This window comes from Typopeltis vanoorti, chromosome 15 (assembly GCF_054136105.1).
Source record: "Typopeltis vanoorti isolate ZY-2024b chromosome 15, IOZ_Tvanoo_1.0, whole genome shotgun sequence".
Taxonomy (NCBI): Eukaryota; Metazoa; Arthropoda; class Arachnida; order Uropygi; family Thelyphonidae; genus Typopeltis; species Typopeltis vanoorti.
Window position 1 is genome coordinate 89,335,571 of NC_143563.1, and position 21,360 is coordinate 89,356,930.

General features: G+C 33.6%; 1 protein-coding gene across 1 annotated transcript in view; it reads left to right on the plus strand.

The window, feature by feature from the left end:
* Positions 1–21,360, plus strand: part of LOC150098964 (bromodomain adjacent to zinc finger domain protein 2B-like) — a 632,705-nt gene that overhangs the window by 23,812 nt on the left and 587,533 nt on the right. Inside the window, exon 3 of the mRNA XM_090405782.1 lies at positions 15,684–15,962. Coding sequence (XP_090261908.1) covers positions 15,684–15,962 — 279 coding nt within the window. The remainder of the gene's footprint in view (positions 1–15,683; positions 15,963–21,360) is intronic.

Genomic DNA, 21,360 nt, shown 5'->3' on the forward strand with positions numbered 1-21,360 from the left:
ATCAAGATTTAACTAGCCACATAGGAAAAATTCATAAATAGCAAGGAACATTCTGGCTAAAATTTGAAGCTATAGGACAGAATATTACTGATATCGTCCATCTTCAGTGCTATAACTGCTACTGAATTAATCTTGTAGCAGTTGCTAATGAACTGAACTTGGAATTGAAGATTTGTTTTCTACTAAAATTTCCTATGAGAATTGCATAATGATTGTGTGTAAACTTCACAGATAAGCTGCCTTACCACACTATTGAAAGTGTATGCATTGCATTTGTTGAACCAAGAGTACTAGGTTCTGTGTTTTTATGAATCGTTTGTGAGAAAAGTTCCGTGATGTACCAGAGTGTTTTATGACAGTTTCATCGCTGAAAGACCATAAACCTCTGGCACATCAGTTTCAAGGTTTGGCTAAAGGTTAAATAATTGGGAATCTTTTGACACCAAATGCGGTGATTTTCACACTGTTTCAGACCTTAAAATCAGCAGCATACTTGTCCCACACTAGGTGACAGGAAGCATCTAAATACAGTTGAGCAGAACTCTAATTCTCTCTCTCTCTCACTCTTCAGTTATTCAAAATGACTTAGAGACTTAGTGGTGGATCTTATTCTGTAGTGTAGAGATACTTTACCATAGTACTTTATCACGTAAAACAGACTTGAGATTATTAACCCAAAAGTCTACAAGATCTCAAAGAAAACTCTGAACTGATCATTTCTAAGGAAGCAGCTACTTATTACAGTCATCAGTTTCCATTCTATTTATTTATTTATTTGCTAAGAAATGTAGTTTTTATCTTTAAAACTAAAGAAAAATTACCTTTTTTGCTGAATTTATATTATATCACATATGTACACATACACCCATGGACAATACATTCACATACTTATAGATTTAAATGCTAAGCCAAACTGAGTTTGAGCGCTGATATTTAGTTCTTAGTTGTCTTCCAGAGCTAATTTTTATGGCTTATGTTTTTGTTGCAAGATAGCCCCAAAATTATTAGTGCAACATTGTGTGTGTGCATGCATACACATGCACAAGAGAGACAGAGATTATCCAGAAGAATGTAATGTTTGCTATTATAATTTTTTACAGCTTAAAAATGAATATCTCCAGGTTATTCAAATCCTGTTGGCTGAAATAAGTGAGAAAAAATATGAGCTTCATTAAAACTTCAGTATTTTCCAAATATATTAGTTGGTAATCTGTTATGAAAACCCCTGTTTGGCTTGAATCCATTTTGTTCTTCAGTAATTTTACCTACAGTGATATATGTCATTTCGCAAGTATTGTAGTTTTATGCTATTTTCATGTTAGACAATCATGTGAGCAAAGTAAGGTAATTGTCTTCATGATAATAGTCCACAGTTAATTCCTAACCAGTGTTGAAATAAATCATGCAGTGAATATATATAGAAGTTACGGTTCTAGATATTCCTTGTGAGAATAATTTGCTAAAGAGTTTAAAATATCATATTCACATAGAAATATACAGTAATAATTATACAGTATAAAGCAACAATTATTTATATTTAAAAGGAAACTCATTTTAAATCTAAAAAGTGAAAGCATCTGCCCACTGTACTGAAGAAAAGAATTATGTAAAAGGTGTTCTTTCTTTCCTGCACGTGCACACACACAAAATTTGATGCAAGAAATTTACTTGGCTATCTGACATCATAGAAAAAACTTAAATGTTAAACCAAGGGGCAACAAGATAAAAAAAAAAAAAAGTATTATTTTGAATACACAACTAGTTTTGGAAGATTGCAGTGTGTGCAACATGAAAAGAGAAATATAAAATATACATTACTAGAGAACAGCAGTTCTCTAGTAATGTGTAAAATTAAGCTATAAATGGATTTCTGATATTGGAAGGTGTTCTGGATTCCTCAATATTGATGAGCAGATTGAACCATCCCAACAACCAGCACCTTAGAATACAATGGAGTTTATATTCCCATAGCTTGTAGTATTCATAATTTCATACCTTAGAATACAGTTTACTGAAGAGTTGGAGGTTAACAGTTCTCTCCCATTCCTGGATGTCAAATTTACACTTGTCAGAAAAATTGAAGGTCTCCATATAGAAGACCCAAACACACAAATGGATAACTTCATGTGAAATCTCATCATTACCCATCCAAAAAGCTTTGCATCATTTGTATATGAGGTAGACATGCTTGCTCCCTCATCAGTGAAGAAGAGATAACCAAAGTTTCTTTTAACAACATTTTGGAAAAATGGTTATTGTAAGCAGAATATTAATAATCTCCTATTTAATTCAACTGCCCACTGTATTGAAGAAAATAATTATGTAAAAGGTTTTATTTCTATTCTGTATATGAGCTCCATTTCACTAAAGTTAGTCAAAATTCCCCAAAAATATAAAATCTGAACTTTTTCACTCTTCTAATTAAACTCCATTCCTTGCTTGTTACAGCAAATCTAAAACAGGGAATTGCCATCTTTGGAGTAACTACAGTGTACTATATTTTGGTCAAGCAGAAAAATCCATTGAATATGTATAGAGAAGCATATGAAAGACATCACCTGTGGCAGAACTAAATCCACTGCTCTATTTAATCAGATTCTTAATTTGCTAACCCTAGTGATGAAGATTCTACCATTCACTGAGTGATCTAGGATAAATCAACCATTTTTTCATTGCTATGATGAGCTTGAGAGAAAAAATTGAATCAACAGAAATTGTCCTCAATCTGGGCCATTTTAATACTAACCTAAGCTATAACTTCTCTGGCTGTTATTCCCCAGCCATCCAATTTTTGCTTATGTGAGATTATATCCATGTGAATATGCTCAATGATACTGTAGGATCCAGAACACTTTCAGATGTTCTGGATCCTACAGAAGGCTAATTATTTCACTATATATGGGACAAACTGCCATGGTGAGAGACATATATGGTACAACAGAACCAAGTATCATTGGACGAGGAGTAAGACAAGGCTGTTCTCTGTCATTCTGAAGCACTGGAGAATTCGGAAGAAGGAATAAAGATTGGAGGTAGACAGATATTTGCACTAAGATACAGATGACAAGGCATTATTATCAAATACTGAAACAGGACTACAACATCTGTTGAACAGATTACTGGAATCCTGTATCAATTATGTAATGAAAATTAACATCAGAAAAACAAAGGTAATGAAAATAGCAAGGAAAGAGGCAAATATGATATCAGAATAAATGGAGAAAAATTGAATCAAGTAAAGACATTTAAATATCTAGGAAGTTTTATTAGCAGTGATGGAAGATGTAAAAGTGAGAATAGGAATAGCGATGGGAAGAGATGCCTTGAATAGAAAATGGAATTTATTCAGAAGTAAAATGGATAGAAACCTAAAGAAAAGACTAATAAAATGTTATCTGTGGAGTGTTGCCCTCTATGCAGCTGAAACCTGGACATTGAAGAAAGAAGTAGTTAAGATTTTGGAAAGCTTTGAGATGTGGATTTGGAGATGGATGGAAAAAAATCAAATGGACAGATAAAATAACTAATGAAGAGGTCTTAAAAAGAGTAGAAGAAGAAATAAGTCTGTTAAGGATGATAAAAAGAAGAAATGGAAACTGGATTGGACATATTCTGAGAGAGAATGGAATCATCAGAGATGCCATCGAAGGAAAAAAAACAGACGGAAAAAGACCCAGAGGAAGAGTAAGGAAAACAATGCTAGATGACATGCTGAATGGAGACAGGTACACAACCTTGAAAGAGAAGGCTCAGAACAGAAGAGAGTGGAAGAAAAGTTTTTGCTACTAAGAGAAGAACCTGCTCAATTGCAGAATACTCAAGAAGTAGTAGTAGTAGTAATATTTTGTATTTCTCTTTTCACGTTGCATCCGATGAAGTCTACTAGGAAGACAAAACTAGTCGTGTGTTCAAGATAGTTTTTTTCCCCTTCTATGTTGCTATTCTTCTATCTCTTTATCTATCTATCTATCTATCCATTTTTTGGCAGTAAAATCAATTGAATGAATGTGAGCAAGATCATTTTACTGTGCGCTAACTAAATATCTGTTATATAAGCGTTAATATATGTTTTGTCTCCAAAAAGAATTTTCTTGCGTGATGCCCAAACTGTTTTCTTAGTGTGTTGCATTTGTTGGTCTCCAGAATGGAAGAGTGCTGAATATAGGTGAAGGCACCTCGGTTGACATTTCTGAATTTTTTCTGTTAGATGTCTTTGCTGGCTTTCTTCACAACTAACAGTATTACAGATATGTTCTTGTCTCATGTATCTACTATCGATAGAAGGCATTCTATCCCAACATGAGGAGATTGATGCTTTCTTTTCACTATGTCATTAAGGTATTAATGAAAGAACCAAGGCATTAAAAGTGTCTACCTCTTTAAGAATATAGTCATTTATTTAATTTAACGTTTCCTTCTATTTTATTTTTGGGAAGTCTGAGGGTTGTAGTCAAACAACACTTCATGTACAAAATAGACACTGCTTATGTTAGTTTAGCATGATGCTTCTTCAAGAATTAATCCAATACTCATTTCCTTTTGAGTCTAAAATTGTAGTCAGGGGATATGGTGTCAAAGTGTTTTGCTGGACTCCATCGGAATTACAAAAATTCTCAGTCATTTTGCCATTAACTGTTTCTCTTATGTTGGTTAGAGTATGGTTCTATTATTGTTCTATTTTGCTAGGGTATGCCAATAATAACTGAGACTTTAGGACATCCTTTGTCTGTGGATTGAATCAGAAGCTTCAAAAAATAACAGTCTAAAAAGGCAAATTGATGTGTTGAATAGTACTGCAGTTTTTCAGGAAACTTGCTTTATTTTTTTGTGCAGTAGAGGTGTTATATATATGGATCAGTTCAGTAGTATTCTCATAGATTTTAATAATGGTAAGAGGTAGTTCCTCTGTAATTTCTCTTACATTGTTCATATTTTTTAATTGCACTTTCTGGGTACTGGTAGCATTAGACTTTCCAGGGTGAAATTAGATATAATTAAGCCCATGGTGAATATATTTAGTAATTTTTTTCCAAAGATTCTTTGTTCTATTTGGTAGCATTTGGAAGCCTTTTGGCTCTTTATTTTAGTAATCTTTTGTTCCATATTTAATAGCTTGTTGAAACAAAGTACTTTCCCATTTTTTGAGTTTTCAGGATAGTGTTAAATTCTTGTATAGTAAAAGGCTTCACTAACCAAATGAACTAACACACACATCTGACTGTACTGCAGAATTAAATGTCATGACTGCAATGGGGTCACTCAATAGGTTACTTAAATAGACTCGCACCTGCTTTTGGCAGGGAATCTAGGAAGAAATATGAAAACCTGCTACCAAAACAAACGGAAATCCAGTGGGAATTGAAGATAATCATCATAATAAGAAGCATCAATAGAATAGAAAATAGCAGGAGACATTCATAAAGATTAGATTAACATAATTGGTATCAGTGAAATGAAGAAGAGAAAAATAGGTAAGATACTTCACACCTCAATACAAATATTATTATCGAGAAAGGCAAGGGTAGCTGGTTTTCAACATTAAATATGAAGATAAACTTCTTGAATAGCAGATATTCTCAATTTCATATAGTTGATGTGCACAGATTTCAAAACAGAATATTGGAAAATACAACTTATTTGTGCCTGGGATCCCATTGTGTCTTTGTTGGAGATCAGGCAATGCAGGAAATGTTCTGAACGATGAAACATCTATAGCTGTGAGCTCACAGAAGCTTCTCCCAAGGAAGAAATGGAGGATTTTTCGTAACTAGAGATGGCAGCTGACAAAGAAAAAGGAAAAACTGGTCCTTGATGGAAATCTAAATAGCAGAATAAGAAATAAATCCCAGGCATATAGAAATATTTGGGGTAAATTTGGAGAAAAGGCAAAACTATTAATAATGGTGACTGCCAGTTTCTGTTCAGCACATGGCTAATCATCACTAACACCATGAAGGTGTACACAGATTCACATGGAGAGAACACACAAGAAAAAGTCTTACTGACTATTTCAGTGACAGGGATATCTTCATGCTGGTACAGGATAAGAGTCTACAGCAGTTTCAAATTAGAAGTGACCATCATTTAGTTTTAAGCAGGATATATAGGAATATCATATTGAAAAGAAAAATATGTAAGAAAGTTTTAAAACAATTAAAGTTGAGCAACTTTTACAGATGAGCTGTACACTCAACTGTACAAATATTATATTAGAAAAAAAATGAACAAAATGTGGAATGCTCAGTGGCAAACCCTGAAGAAAACATCGATTGATTGATTGATTCAGCTAGGAAGGCATGTGGCAGAGTTGTCTGTGAAAATAGAAAAATCAGACCTCTTTGGGTAATGTATGAGGTAGTCTTGGAAAATAAGGAAACGTATTGAAAGTTCTTTGTGAGTAGGTTGGCAAATGTCCTAAGAAAATAGAGAAAAATGTTAAGAGAGCTGCACTATATATAAAAGTAGCTAAACAAAAGTCATGGGAAAACTTTGGTAAGAATATAGAAAATGTCAGGAAAGTAGCAAAATATTTCAGTGGCTGTTGAAAAAGTTTACAAATGGAGGAAAGAGACCAATCAAAAGAATCAGAGATGGCAAAGGTGACATGAAAACAAACTACAGATATCTGGAGTAATTACTTTTTTAAGACTGTTACGTGAAAGAAGCAAACAAAAGAACAGTATTAGAAATTGTTAATAAGGAATGCATTCAGGAGTATATATCATTACTTCAGATAGAAAAAGCTATCAAAAGACTGAAATGTGGAAAGGCAATAGAGTAGATGAAATTTGACCAGAAATGCTCAAAGTGATTACCTTTCATAATTCAGAATGCCTGGTCAGAAGGTCATATTTTGGACAATCAGAGTAGCTTTCATAGTTCCGATCCATAAAAAGGTAATAAAAGAATGTTAGCATTGATGGAAATTTCTCTGTGTTCCAAACAAGATTTATGCAAGAATATTTGAAAAAAACTAAGAAATATTGTGAAAGAGAACCTTAGAACAAGCTGAGTTCAAACCAGATGGGAGTTGTAAAGATCCAATTTTCACTTTATGAAAAATAGTTAAGAAATTATGGAGTATAATATAACAAGGAGCTGTTCTTAAGTTTTACAGATCTGGAGAAAGCACATGACATGGTGCCAAAGGAAAAGCTGTTCAAAATGTTATAATTACATGTTGTATATTGGACAATATACAACATATAATCTGTATTTCAGTTGTAGGCCAGCAATTAGTATTGAGGAAGTACAGGAAGATTGTTTAATGTAAAATTAGGTGTGAGACAAGGGTACACATTATCTCCACTGTTATTTCTCATCTATAAGGATCACATTATGAAGTAAAGTAGCATTAGGCCTTATATCAATATTGGCAATGTTAATCTTAAGCCTCTTTATACAAGTAGTCCAGTTGTGACGATACTTAATGTGCCAACTTTTTTTGCTTGGATAAATGATTAAGTCAAGAGTATAATTTCTTGACATCTTTAATTTATATTCAACTAATGGTATACATGACACCTCCAGGCAGTCCAATGACTCATCGACGGAGTGCACCTACAACTCTTTGTTTCCACCACTCAATTCACCAACCACAACAAATCGCAACTACAATCATCATCTACACCAATGCCATCTACTGCCCACCACCACTAGTATTTTCACAGACAATCAAAACATCCATGCCCATGGTAGGATTTGAACTCGCAACCTTTTGGCTGGAGAGCAGATACGCTAACCACTCGGCCAACCAGGCCAACAACACGGACATGAGAGTTCTGAAAAAAAATTAGAGAGTGAACAGATGACACAAATAGCAGAATTGTTAAAAATGAAGATATTAGTTAAGAATTGATATTGTTAGCAATCTGGAATCTGTGAATAGAGGTGATCTAAGGTGTTATCTCTTAAGCATTATGGGAGAGGATTGGTTAGAAGTATAGGTGTTTGATTTTAAAATGGCCATAAAAAGACCCAGAAGACTCAGAGGTGCCCTCTGAATGAATGAGGAAATTGTTGATAGGAGAATAGTAATAATGTAAATTTAATCGTGTAGTATTGTTGCCATATGTTATATACCCTTTCAGGGTACATATCAGGGATTTCATGATGATAATGATTAAAATATTATTGACATATTTACATAAGACCCATACATCATGTCATCTTTGTTATTATTTCATTATTTATCAACATGCTACTGACAGGGACCCTTGACTTCATTGTTACATTCCCTCTCTCTCCATATTTGAGATTCAGGTTATTTTTGAGGGAAGGGAAAGATACACAAACAACTAGAAGCTAGATAGGGCTGCAGTGGATCTCTCTCCTCTGCCTACATCTGTATGCATAATCAAACTAAGCACTAAACATAGCTACCAAAAACACACAATCCAGTGTTGCTGTATCATGTACATGATGCTATTTGGCCTAATGGCCCAGACATTAGATGTATATTTAGCACATGTAAACAGCCAACATCCAAAAATACACTTCACTATAGAAAAAGTAACAACTATGTTTCCATAATAGATAGGCTAGTTATCAACTTCCAAGTGATTTTCATTATACATTTCTGTTTATAGGAGACCTACATACACTTGAATGCATTTACATTAAGCAGTCATTACACCACATCCTCAAAATGTTTACACACACACACAGCCAAAGCTGTTTGTTCTAATGACATAACTGTGATCTTTACGGCAGTTTTTTTAGCCAATGCCTACAACCTGTAAAATAGACAAAACACTATGTTATGACAAATTTTTAATGACACTTGTGGCATAGTAACATTTATTAACATTCACGTATTCACAAGAATATAATTTTATTACTGTAAATATTTCAACCAGAATTATCTGGTCATCATCAGTGCATCAGCACAATCACAAGGCGAAGCTAAAATACGAACATAAACAAAGCACCAGTACATACAAATCTCAAATGTAAATTTGAGAGGCATATTGATGACAGCAACGTCCAATTTACTGGTGGATATCTGAAAAATTATTGATTGTTAATCCTATTTACAAACTTTGTAAATCCTATTTATAAAATACTACATTCCCCCCTCCCTTCCCTTAATTGACACATAGGATCACAGCAAAACTATTCCCATTCGCTATATAAATATATATATTTATATAGCATGTATTTATATTGTGTATGTGTAGAAAGTTTTTTCACATGCTTATAATATAAATTAAAATTAAACTTGCTAAGAAATTATATTCTTGTTTAATCTTTTATCCAAGTGTAAGCAAACACATTTTGCACATGACATATCTTCACATCTAGGATACTTGTAGGTAGAGGAGGTCTGAATTCACATTCTTCTTTTCACTTAGCAGACATCTTGCTGAAAGAGAGAAGTGTTTTTTATTTTATTTATTTTTATATATATATATACAGATAGAGATAATACTGCATAGATCATAAGGCAGTAAAGGTGAAGGTGTTATAAGCTTCACTATTTGTACAGTAGTAGTAGTGATGACTTTAAAGATACTTCACATGCAAGCTTTGTTGCTTATCGGTTGGCTATACTAACCATGTGGCCAACTAGACTGACATTATATCCATGTTACATTTAAAAAGATGATAAAAGTTCTTCACAAATATAACTTCATGCCTCTTTCAAACCATGCAATCCAGGTAGTAATTCTTTTCTCAAAAGGATTATTTTTGTCCATTGTACCTACAGCTTAGATTACTTTGGATAGACTGGCAGCTCTCTTGAACATCTATCTCAAAGAGCATAAAAACGACATTCATGATCATTTATATGGCAAGTCAGGACTTGCAGGCCAGATGATTTAATGCAGTCCTTGGCATAAATTGAAGAAGTAGAAGGAAAAAATATTTGAATATTGAATGATTTAAAAATCACTTGATTAATATATTGTTATTGTTGATGTAAATAAATATTTTTATTAAGAGGAGAGTTTGTTTACATTCCCTGCACCTTAACAGAAATCAGCTATATAGACTGGTATGTGCACTAACCAAATACTAAAATTTGATTGATCATTTTCTCAACTCTGCACCATCAATGCCTGCATGAAAATGATTGAGTATTTTATGATTTATATGCAGGAATGCCTGTACCATACTCGAACAAACATTCTCTCTCTCATGAAAATAAACAAATCACTACATACAAATCTCACAGATGTAAATTTGAGAGAGATTGATAACAGCAACCTCCTATTTACTGGGAGATATCTGAAAAATTATTGATTCAATAAAATGTTATGTATAATATTTTTGGTCCACTTGGTTAGCCTAGTGGCTATGTGCCTTGCAACCATATGCCTGGGAAAGGATTGTCTTGGGTTCGATTCCCATCACTGATGTGAGGAGCTTAAGGATCTTTCTCAGACATAGCCAAATTAACCAACCTTGGGCATGGACAACGGGGTTTTTCTTCCAAGTTTATCTTGGGGGGGGGGGCTCCTCCCATACTTTCAGGAGGAACTTTTAAACTGGCCCCAGTTTGGGAGGAACTGACCCGGTGCTTTTAAACCAGCCCCATGAACACATGAGATTGCGCCATAGGATATACCAGGAGGCATAGGGCTAGTCTAGTCACCTTATCCTTAGGACGGGTACGACTTAGAAGAGCTCAAGTCTGCTCTGTAACAGGCCAGTTGGCCTAACACGCAGTAGGGAGAAGAAGAGAGAGACATCATATTTTTGATGTGATAAACAAAAAAAAAAAAAAAAATTGAACTGAAGACTTGCTGAAGATCCTTTCCCACATCTGATGAACATAATGTTTTTTTTTTTTTTTTTTTAAATGAAAGAATAGTGATTTCATACATCCCTCATCTTACTGAAACTAAAGATATAAAAGAACATGCATTGCAAACGTGATCAGACACTTAGCCTTAAATTTGTCTGTATTTTTCTTCAGGAATCTTTGTCTGAAGAGTACATTGAATGTACTCTTCAGACATCTGATAGCTAGTTATAGCTCAGTAAACATCACACTATCTTTGCTTTCTAGTAATGAAGAGAAATGGCTCTTCCAATATCTTTTTATGAGTACCATATTTACTCGAATGTAACTTGGCCTTGCATATATCTTGCATCACTGATTTTACTTTATGAAAAAAGAAATAAAAAAAGTTATACCTCTCACACAAAAAAAAGTTTAAAACTTGAAATGGATAATAAATATTGTTTCAGATATTTTAGAATTTGGATGAAGAAAATCAGCATTTCAACTCAACAATCGTTGGCTTGCCTTTGTCACTGAGTCATATGATCTTTTGTTAATATCGCACCACTCATATGCACAGAGATGGAAGCAACCAATAGAGGAAATGTGGGAGTGAGAGCATTGACTTATACTTGATCTTGGATTGAGCATGGGTAGAGTGGTGAATGAGGTGAAGTTTAGGTTCTACACAGAGTGGATAGCAGCCAGTGGCTACAACCTGACTGGCAGAGATCTGTTGTGCAACGGGATTTTGAGAGCTTAGGACATGATTTCACCAGAAATAATTGCCAAGAGTTTTTTAAAAAAACCAGCATCTCTAATGCCCTGGATGGGAATGAAGATGACGTTATATTGGTAGATGACTTTGTTTTAATTTAATTACAGAAGCATTGTCACTGAAGATTCAAATATATCGTGTCATGAAGGTGAGCGGCCAATTACATAAATAATGTTGATAATTAAAATTTAAATTCATTCATTTTATAAATAATGTGAGCAATTATAAATTATAATGAATACTGATTAATTATAAACGTCAATTTAGTTTTTTCCTTAAAAACTTTAGTTTCCATAAATTCACGCATATATTTCACACCATGATTTTTTAACATAAAAGAAAAAAGCAAAAATTTCACATAACATTCTCCATTATAGTACCTATTTAAAAATTCTATCTGTCTTCCTTTTCATAAATGCAACTACAACTGAAAGTGTTATTGATTATCAGTATGAAAATTCCAGACCCTAATTAATACAACACATGCTGCTTTCTTGATTGTGTAAGTTTTTTAATGCCTCCCCTTTTCAGCTTGATATTCTCATCGCTTTATCTATCACTCTTTATCCTGTAATGATTAAAAGTAATAAATTCAATTTATTAACTTTTTAAGTTGCATGAAAAACACTTCTGGGCATGGGTTGGTAGTCACATTAATAGTTTTACAATTGCTGTCCAGTAGTAACATAAAAAAAAGAAGAGTAAAGAAAAGAATAATATAACAGTTTTCATTTGGGGTAAAATGCTATCCTCTGTAATTAAGGATTCTAGAAGTAGACTTGGGACGGAATAACTGAGCGTGAAAGGTACTAACAGGAATTTAAAGGGGGAAAACATGAATTGTGTAGGTACTGTTATAAGTAAGCAGGTAGGCATGATGATCATGTCACCGAAAAAAATGAATGGATAACTGATTAAGAGTTATGACATTTCTGTGATAATGCTAATCAGAAGTGTCATGAGAGAAGAAGAATTGATAAAAATATGCTGTGAGAAAAGGGAGAAATTATTATGAGCATGTAAAAGTATAAATGTTCTTTTATAATTGTCATAGCATCCTAGACAAAATTGAAGTCACAGTTTTTTTCCAACCATAGAACAATTATATTTTGCCAGCTGTGATTTGCAGATAGTATATAATCTTAGGATAACTGGGAAATAAGCTTTTCCAAAAGAAGTGATAAAGATAACTTTTACGAGGGTGATCTGAAAATTTCTTGTCCTCGACCATAGATTGTGACACTATCGGCAAGATTTTTTTTTCTAAGTTGGTACATCTGTCATAAGCATCCATATGAAATTGCAAGTCATTCTATCAAGTAGTTTGTTTCATACAGCTGTCTGAAACAAAAGTGTTGTCTGTATCCCTAGAAATGGATAAAATTGAGTATCGTGCTGTTATAAAATTTTTTGTAAAAGAAGGTTTAACGCCAAAAGAAATTCATTCCGTTCATAAAAGTTTATGGGCACTCTTCTCCTTCGTTTTGACAATTAAGAAATGGGCTGCCAAGTTTAAACGTGGCCATACATTGGGATGCTAAAGGCATTTTATTAATTAATTATCTTGAAAAGGCTAAAACAATAACCAGGAAATATTATTCTGATCTTTTAACCAAACCAGAGGAAAAAATTCGCTAGAAAAGACCCAGTTTTCATTAGAAAAAAAATCATCTTTCATCAGGACAATGCATCTGCCTACAAAGGTGTTTTAGCAATGGGAAAATTAAAGGATCTGCACTATTAATTGTTGGAACATCCACCCTATTCCCCAGATTTGGCTCCTCTAACTTCTCAAAATCTCTTCTCAAAACTAAAGCTCTTCCTCGCTGGTCAGCATTTTTCTTTGAATCAAGAGGTGATTGCAGCTGTAGAGGGTTATTTTGCAGATCTTACTGAGAACCACTATAAGGAGGGGTTAATAGTGCTGGAGCATCGCTGGAATAAATGTATTAGTCTTAAGGGAGATTATGTTGAAAAATAAAAATAATTTTGAAATTATAAATTTGCTTTTTCATTGTTATTCTGAGAACTTTTCAGACCACCCTCGTTCCATCTGAAAATGTCTTTGCTGCTGTTTAAGTTCATCCAGAAATGAGAAATTTTGTGTTAGTTTGTTATCTGTGTATTCATATTGTACACTCAAGCTTTAATGAATGTGTATTACACATTTTAATTATTAGTAGTACAGCTATTACTATCTGTAATGCTGATTTTAATAATTATTACTATTGTAATTGTTATACTTATCCACTTTTGAAGTGCACTTCCACCAGTACAGTACACAGCCTTTATAACTATGTACCTCCAAAGTGCAACTCCTTACACTTATTAATATTAAAACTCCAGTTTCAACTCGTTTATTCAAAGTAAACGTCTATTCAAATCTTCTTGAAGTTAAAATTTGAATTGAAATTAAAATCAGCAATGCTCCTTATAATTCTCCCTTACTTCGTATCATCAGCAAATTGCTGAAGATCTCCAGTCAGTGCACATGAAATATCGTTAACAGATATGTTAAACAACAGGGACTCCAATGAGCAGTACCCTTTCTAACACTACTGATTACATTCCTTTATTTTTGACGACATTTGTCCCCATCTAATCAATCTATTATCCAATCCCATCTTCTGCATCTAATACATCCAATTTCTGTCTGGTAATCTGTCAAATGTCTTTGCAAATTTCAAGAATATCACTGTATAATTATTTGCCTTATCCAACTGATTGACTTCCTTATAAAATGCAAGCAAAACTGCTAAAACATAACATTTGTTACAGACCCACAACCATCATAAAGAATCCTGTGTCCATTAATCAAATCATGTATTTTCTAACAACCCCTCCATTAATTAACTACAATTGCAGATAAACATACTGGTCTGTAATTGGAAAGTTCTGTCCTAGAATGTATTTGTGGAATAGTAATAGTAGTACTATTACTACTGCTACTATTTGTGGAGTACTATTTTGTCTTTCTTCAGAATAATAAGTAAGTTGAGGGTCATTAACACTTGATGCACTACTAATTCTCCAGTTATTTTCCTCCCTTCTGCTTGTTGCATACCATCATTTATATCATTATAATATACATTGGTAAAGTACTCTTTACAACACTTCACAATATCTTCTACTCCAACATTATCTCCACTCTTATTCATGATCTATATGGATAGCATTATGAAAGCAAGTGGCATTAAACATTGCAAAACTCCACTACATCCTGCCATGGTTACTTTATTACTATAACTATCCACTAGTGTTTTCTTCTTCTGTGGCCTCTTCGCTGGATATAGGCCTCCTCCTAATTTTCCAGTTCTGTCTGTCTTTAGCTACCATCTCATGTCATACCTTTGTGGATCATCTTTCCATCTTGTTCTTTGGCAATTTCTCCTTCTCCTGATATCCACTCAGTGCTTAATTTTGTCCACCTTTTGTCTGGTGGTCTATTAGTATGGTCTGTCCATTTACATGCTTCACAATCTTCTCTAGTCATCTTTCTAATTCTGGTATTTCTTATTCAGTCCACCAGTGTCACCCTTCCATAATTATTCTTCTTCTGGCTTTCCAAATAGCAGGAGAAATTATTTAAAAAGTATATATTATTACAAATTAATTCAAAGCAAAATTTCCTAAAACATACCAAGTAGTATAAGGTATACATAGTTTCCCAGTGGGATTAAATTATTTATATCACACCAGACATAAATAATTTAATTCCATTAGGGCTAATCACAAAAATGTGATTAAACTAATGTTATCTGTAATGCTGTTAAAATCATATAAAATACTAGTGATTATGTCAGTAATTAACCAAGATTTCTTGTAGAGCAGGCATGGCCAACCAATTTCAAACTTTGATCAGATATGTCATTTTTTTATTGGCCCATGTTTATCTCTCTCCTTTTTTTTTTTTAAATTATTATTTATTTTCCTTTTTTACAATTAGTATAATATAATAACATCTGTTGTTTTTATGTTACTTATGAATGGGAATTTAAGTACAGTTATCTTATTTAAAAAATATATAATAATCAAATAATATATACTTATTCATATTTCAATAAGGGTTTCGGCCTGCTGCTACATGACAAATTCTATCTGGTTCCTGATCACAGCAAGGTTGTCCATGCCTGTTGTTAAAGCATATTAATGAGAAATAGTTATGTTATTTTACAGAAAACATCCAGTCATGATTTGAGTACAGAAAGTGAAAGTCACACTGATGATTCAAGCAGTACAAGTAGCGGAAGTGATAGCAACAATAGCAGTGGTAGCAGTGGTAGTGTAAGCAGCAGTGGTTCCAGTGGTTCTAGTGAGGATGATGACGATGAAGAAAGAGAAAAGCAACAAAGGCAACTAGCAAAACTAAAAAAACAACAGCAGGAATTGAGACGAAAAGTTCAGGAATTAAAACAAGCCTCTCAGGAAAGCTCATTGCTTAAGTCAGAATCTCAGGTACATAGTTACTTGTATGATTCTAAAGTGATTTATTGCACTACAATTCACAAAAGTCGGATTCAGATTTCTTAAGTAATTTTAAATGTGTGGGTAATAATTTTTATAATCATATTATTAGTGCCTGTCCCTTCCTTTTCACTTAATTCTTTCTCTCTCCCTTTTCTATATTTTCTTCAGGATTCATTTACTGGATACTTATGAAAATGTACACAATCATTAATATAATGCCAGTATGTAAACCACATAGAAGAACAAATTAGTAGCAAATTACAAATTAGATCATGTCCTCCTACCACAGAAGTCTTCAAAATATACATTATCATAATCTAAATTCTATTCTTGAACAGACTGAATAATTCTATTTTAATCGTTTTCTTCAGTAAGTTTAATGCTATATTTATTCTGGTCATAATTTTCTTAAACGTATTTTCAAGATCTACTGATAAGGTATCAGTGTTGTTTTCTATCCACAATTTTTTTTCCATGTTGTTATTAAGTTTATACTTGCCTCTTAATCTAATGTCTTTAAAACCAATATAGGCATCTTGATCTTCCTTTATTTCTGAGTCATTTCCTAAGTATTATTTGCTTCAGTTACCTGTTTTTGTTGGCACATTTGGAAGAATGTCATATATGACTTTCAATCTAATAATATGAATAACATATTCTAGGCTTTTCAACTGAAAGCAAGTTACTTGTCTGAGATGGCATTAGTTTTTTCCTCTTTTGGTGATTTTTCTTCTCTTCCCTGTTTTTTTTTCCCACTTTTTGTTTCATACCTCCTTTTTCTAATCTTTCTTCTTCATATCTGTTTAAAGACCTTCAGATTGTTAATGTTTAAGAATGACTAGCAGTTAGTGCTTGAACATAATGTGTTGTATAGCTTTAGCTCTTTGGCAATCAATGCTTATTGATCTTATAACCTTATCATGCCATTAAGTGAATACACAGTCATGGCCTTAGTTTCTTTGCATCAGTTCTAAATGATTGTCTAAATTTCTCATGCTGATTATTGTTTTTCATGCTATTTAAGTGACTCATACTACCTTATAATACTCACTGAAATGTTTATTCTTGCTTCATATTCTTAAGTATTTGTAGTATCACGTGCATTTCTAATATTATTTAATAGGATTCTTTTTAATATGAACTCTCACATTTATGGTTCCCACTTCTGATCAGCTGTTTATTTTTCTAATCCACCTCACAATCCATATCGGAACTATAAAAATTGAAATGCTGCCATCTCTAAATTATCTTGCATAAATTTTGTGTTTGAAGTAGAAAAAGCCATCAAAAACCTGAAATGTGGAAAAGCAGCTGGAGTAAATTGATATTTGGCTAGAAAGGCTGAAATATGGAAGTATAAAAGTTTTACAGTGGCTGAACTACATTCTTCAGAAGGCTTAAATTGATGGTCAGTTCTTGATGATTAGAGTAGAACTCTTATAGTACTCATCTATAAAAAGGGACATAAAATTTAATGTGAGAATTACAGAAGTATTTCTCTACCAAGTGTTCCTATTAAAATTTATGCAAGTATACTTGAGAAACAGCTAAGAAAGATTGTGGAAGGGAGGCTTGGTTCAGGCCAAATAGAGGTTCTCAGGATCAGACTTTTACTTTAACACAAATAGTTGAGAAATCATGGGAATATAACAAGGATTTGTATTTAAGTTTCATAAATCTGGAAAAAGCATATGTCAAGCTGCCAAGAGGAAAATTATTCAAAACACACAGTTACATGGTGTGAATGGGACATTATATCAAGCAATACTTAGTCATCTTTTGAGTTGTAGGTCATCATTTAGGAAGGAGGTACAGGAGATGGTTTTCTAAATCAAGTATGAAACCAGGATGTGCATTATCCTTCTCTGTTATTCATCATCTGTATGGATCACATTATGAAGGAAGGTAGTATGAAAATAGATAGAAATATTGAAAATATCAACTCTATTCTTAATGAAGAACTTATAGAACAAGTAAAACATTTCAGCTACTTAGGCACAATTTTTAGTGAAAATGGCAAATTAAATATGGAAACAGAATTAGCAAAGCTGGTATGGTAGGTCTTCAAATAAATTTATATGGAATTAGAGAGAAATTAGTCAAAACAGTAAATTTGTTGTATACACAACAGTGTTCAAACTAATTTTAACTTATGGATCTGGCAGAACTAGGTTAGAGATAAAACACTTGACCAATGACTGAAGATCACAGATATGAGAGTTATAAGAAAGATTAGTGGAATGAAAAGTTCTTTGCTAAGGACCCAGAGGGAGGCAGAGATCTATTTGGATTCATGCAGTAAAAAGTGCCTTAGAGGACAGAAATATAAGATCAGATAATATTGGAGTCTTGACAGATAACATATTAATTTGGAGTAAAATTATCGATGGAAGTTAGTAATGATGTAACTTTTCATGTAGTACTACCTTAATATCCTGTGTATATATATATATATATATATATATATATATATACCCCCCCCCCCCCCCAGGGGTACATGTCAGGAATTTGATGAAGATGATAATATTTTGTACAAGCACAAGCATCCAGTATTATTATTATTATTATTTTTTTTTTTTTTTCAAAATTGATGTTATATTATCTCATTTAAATTTTTGCAAAGTATCCAGTCAGAACATTGAAAAGCTTGCATTGAAAGTACTGAACCTTGTGGAACACCACTTGTAACCTTCCTACTTCCTGATACTGCTTTCCCATATACAGCTCTCTGATGTCTATCAGAAAGTCAGTTGCCAATCCAACAAAAATATGACAGTGTATACCTTACCGTCATCTGCTGCTCTTATCACTGTATTGTAAAATGTTACCAGATTACTTGAGAATGCGCTTTAACAAATCCATGCTGACCTTCATAAATAATATTGCCTCATCTGCCTAATTCTGTATATGTGTTCTTACCAATTTCTCCAAAATCTTAATAACTACAAAAGAAATGCAAACAGGCATGTAGTGTGATATGTCCATTCTACCACCACCCTTATGCAATATCACTATCTTACCCTCCTTCCTTTCTTTCTCCAGGAACCTCTCCCGTTGCAAGACCTTCATTAAACAGCCATGTTAATGGCATAGTCTGTTCCACAGCACGTTCCCTTATAACACGTGGTGAAATTCCATCTAGTCCTCCTGTATTTAGCATACTCACTATCTGGAATACATCTTCTTCATTCACTTCTAACACTTTGCTGCTCATTATCCTTCTTGGAATAAAGCCTGCTCCACCAGGATGGAACACTAATAAAAATTATCATTAAATAGCTCAACCTTGTTATCTGCATTGGTCACCCAAGTTTCATTTCCATCCAGCAAGTACTCAATCAACAGTCACTATCCTTTCTACTTGCTACATAGCAGAATTCTCATTGGATTGCAGCACCAGTCTCTTCTCATATTCTAATTTTTCTGTCCTTATGATACCAGTCACTTTACTAGAATGAACCTTCTTTTTCCCCCTCTTCCCTTTGGTTTTTGATTAGGCAATGTTGCCAATAATCTTCATGTAACCATTCTTCACTTCTCTCTTTATATATCTTCCATAATCTCTTTTTCATCTTTAATTCCTCTTTTATTTCTGTTGTCATCCATTTGACTCCATATTGCTTTATCTTCTTCACTCGAGATATATAGTTTGCCATTGCCATTAACAATTTTTTCTTTATCTCTCAGGCATTACTGATCCCCCTCTCGTTATTTAAATTCTTTCATCCATTGTAATGCTGTAAGCTGGTTTTTGAATCTATGATAGTTACTTGCCTTATAATTCCACATAAACTGGTTTTGCTTTGATACCTCTATATGATCATTCATCCTCCAAGTCAGGATTCCATGATCACTCTCACCAAATGGGAACAAGTATGATGACATCTGAGTCACAATCAGATTGCTGATGCTATGACCAAATCCAAAACTCTTTATCCCTCATATGCTGCCTTAAGACAATTGTTCCTGAAGAAATCCTAAAATTTAGTTCCCTTATTACTGCATGCTGTCTTCTCTGTTCAGTTTATATCATTATGGTTGAAGTCTCCCATAATAATCACTTGCTTTTCACTTGAAACTAATTTGCTTAAACATTTCCTGCTCATCACCAGTTATATTCCCTGGTCTGTAGCAGCATCCAATTAAATATTTTGTCTTATAAACATCTATCTCAGACCATAACAACCTGGTATATGCAACATTGAACTCACTGCTATCACTTCATTGTATGAGGAGGAAGTACTAGAGCTGTTGCACAAACTGAATAAGAAATCTGCAGTAGGAACTGATGGGATATCATTACTAAAAGAGTGTTCAGCAGAACTGGCTATTCCTTTGACAAGACTATATACTTTGAGTCTCAAAACAGGGAAGATTCCACAGGGTGGAAAGAATGTATTGTAATTCCATTGTACAAGGGAGGTGAAGAATTTGGAAAAGTTACTTAGGGCTCACTTTCAGAAATGGGTTGACAGAGAATCTCTGCTTTCCAATGAACAGCATAGGTTTACTGAGGGAAGATCATGTTTTAGTAACTTGCTCACATTCTATAATAATGATACCATTGAGCTGCTAGACAAGGAGGAATGGATATACCATGATACTTTGGATTTTGCTAAGGCTTTTGACAGAATACAGTATGGAAGACTGTTGCATTTGAGAAAATGGCATTGAATTATAAACTATTGGCATGGATAACAGGATGGATGACTGACAGATATCAAAAAGTCGTGTGTGGGGCGGGGTGAATTCAAAGTAACCAGTGGTGTGCCTCATGGATCAGTCCTTGGTCCATTGTTAAATCGTGTTAAATGATTTGTTAAATGTTCAATCTATACATTAATGACGTTGGGAAGGATTTGACATGGCGACATACAGCTATGCTGATGCAAAGATAGGTAGGGTAATCAGGAGTGCAGCTGATATGCAGCATGATTTGAATAGGCTAGAATTGTGGACGTGTGAAAATAGCTGTCGGTTCAGTGTTAATAAATGTAAGGTGATGTACTTTGGTTAGATGTCCAGTGTCGTATTATATTGGTGGGATTATACTAGAAGAAACTGATCAGGCTAGAGATCTTGGAGTTTTATTAAATTGGAAGGTGAAGTTCAAAGATCATATAGCAGAAATTCTGAATACAACTCAGAGAATAATTGCAATGCCGAAAGGAACCTTGACATGTAAATATAAGGAAGTTATTTTGCTTCAAACAGGAGAAAGAGGGGTAGTATGATTGAGAGTTACGAACTTCCAGAATGATTATACAGAATTTTTCATTTTATGGAGAGTGTGGACAGGGCATCTCCTTGGAAGTTGAGAATGAATGCTGTCAAGAAGGGAATGAGTGCTATATTTTTCTGTCATAGAGTGTTGTGTGATTGGAAT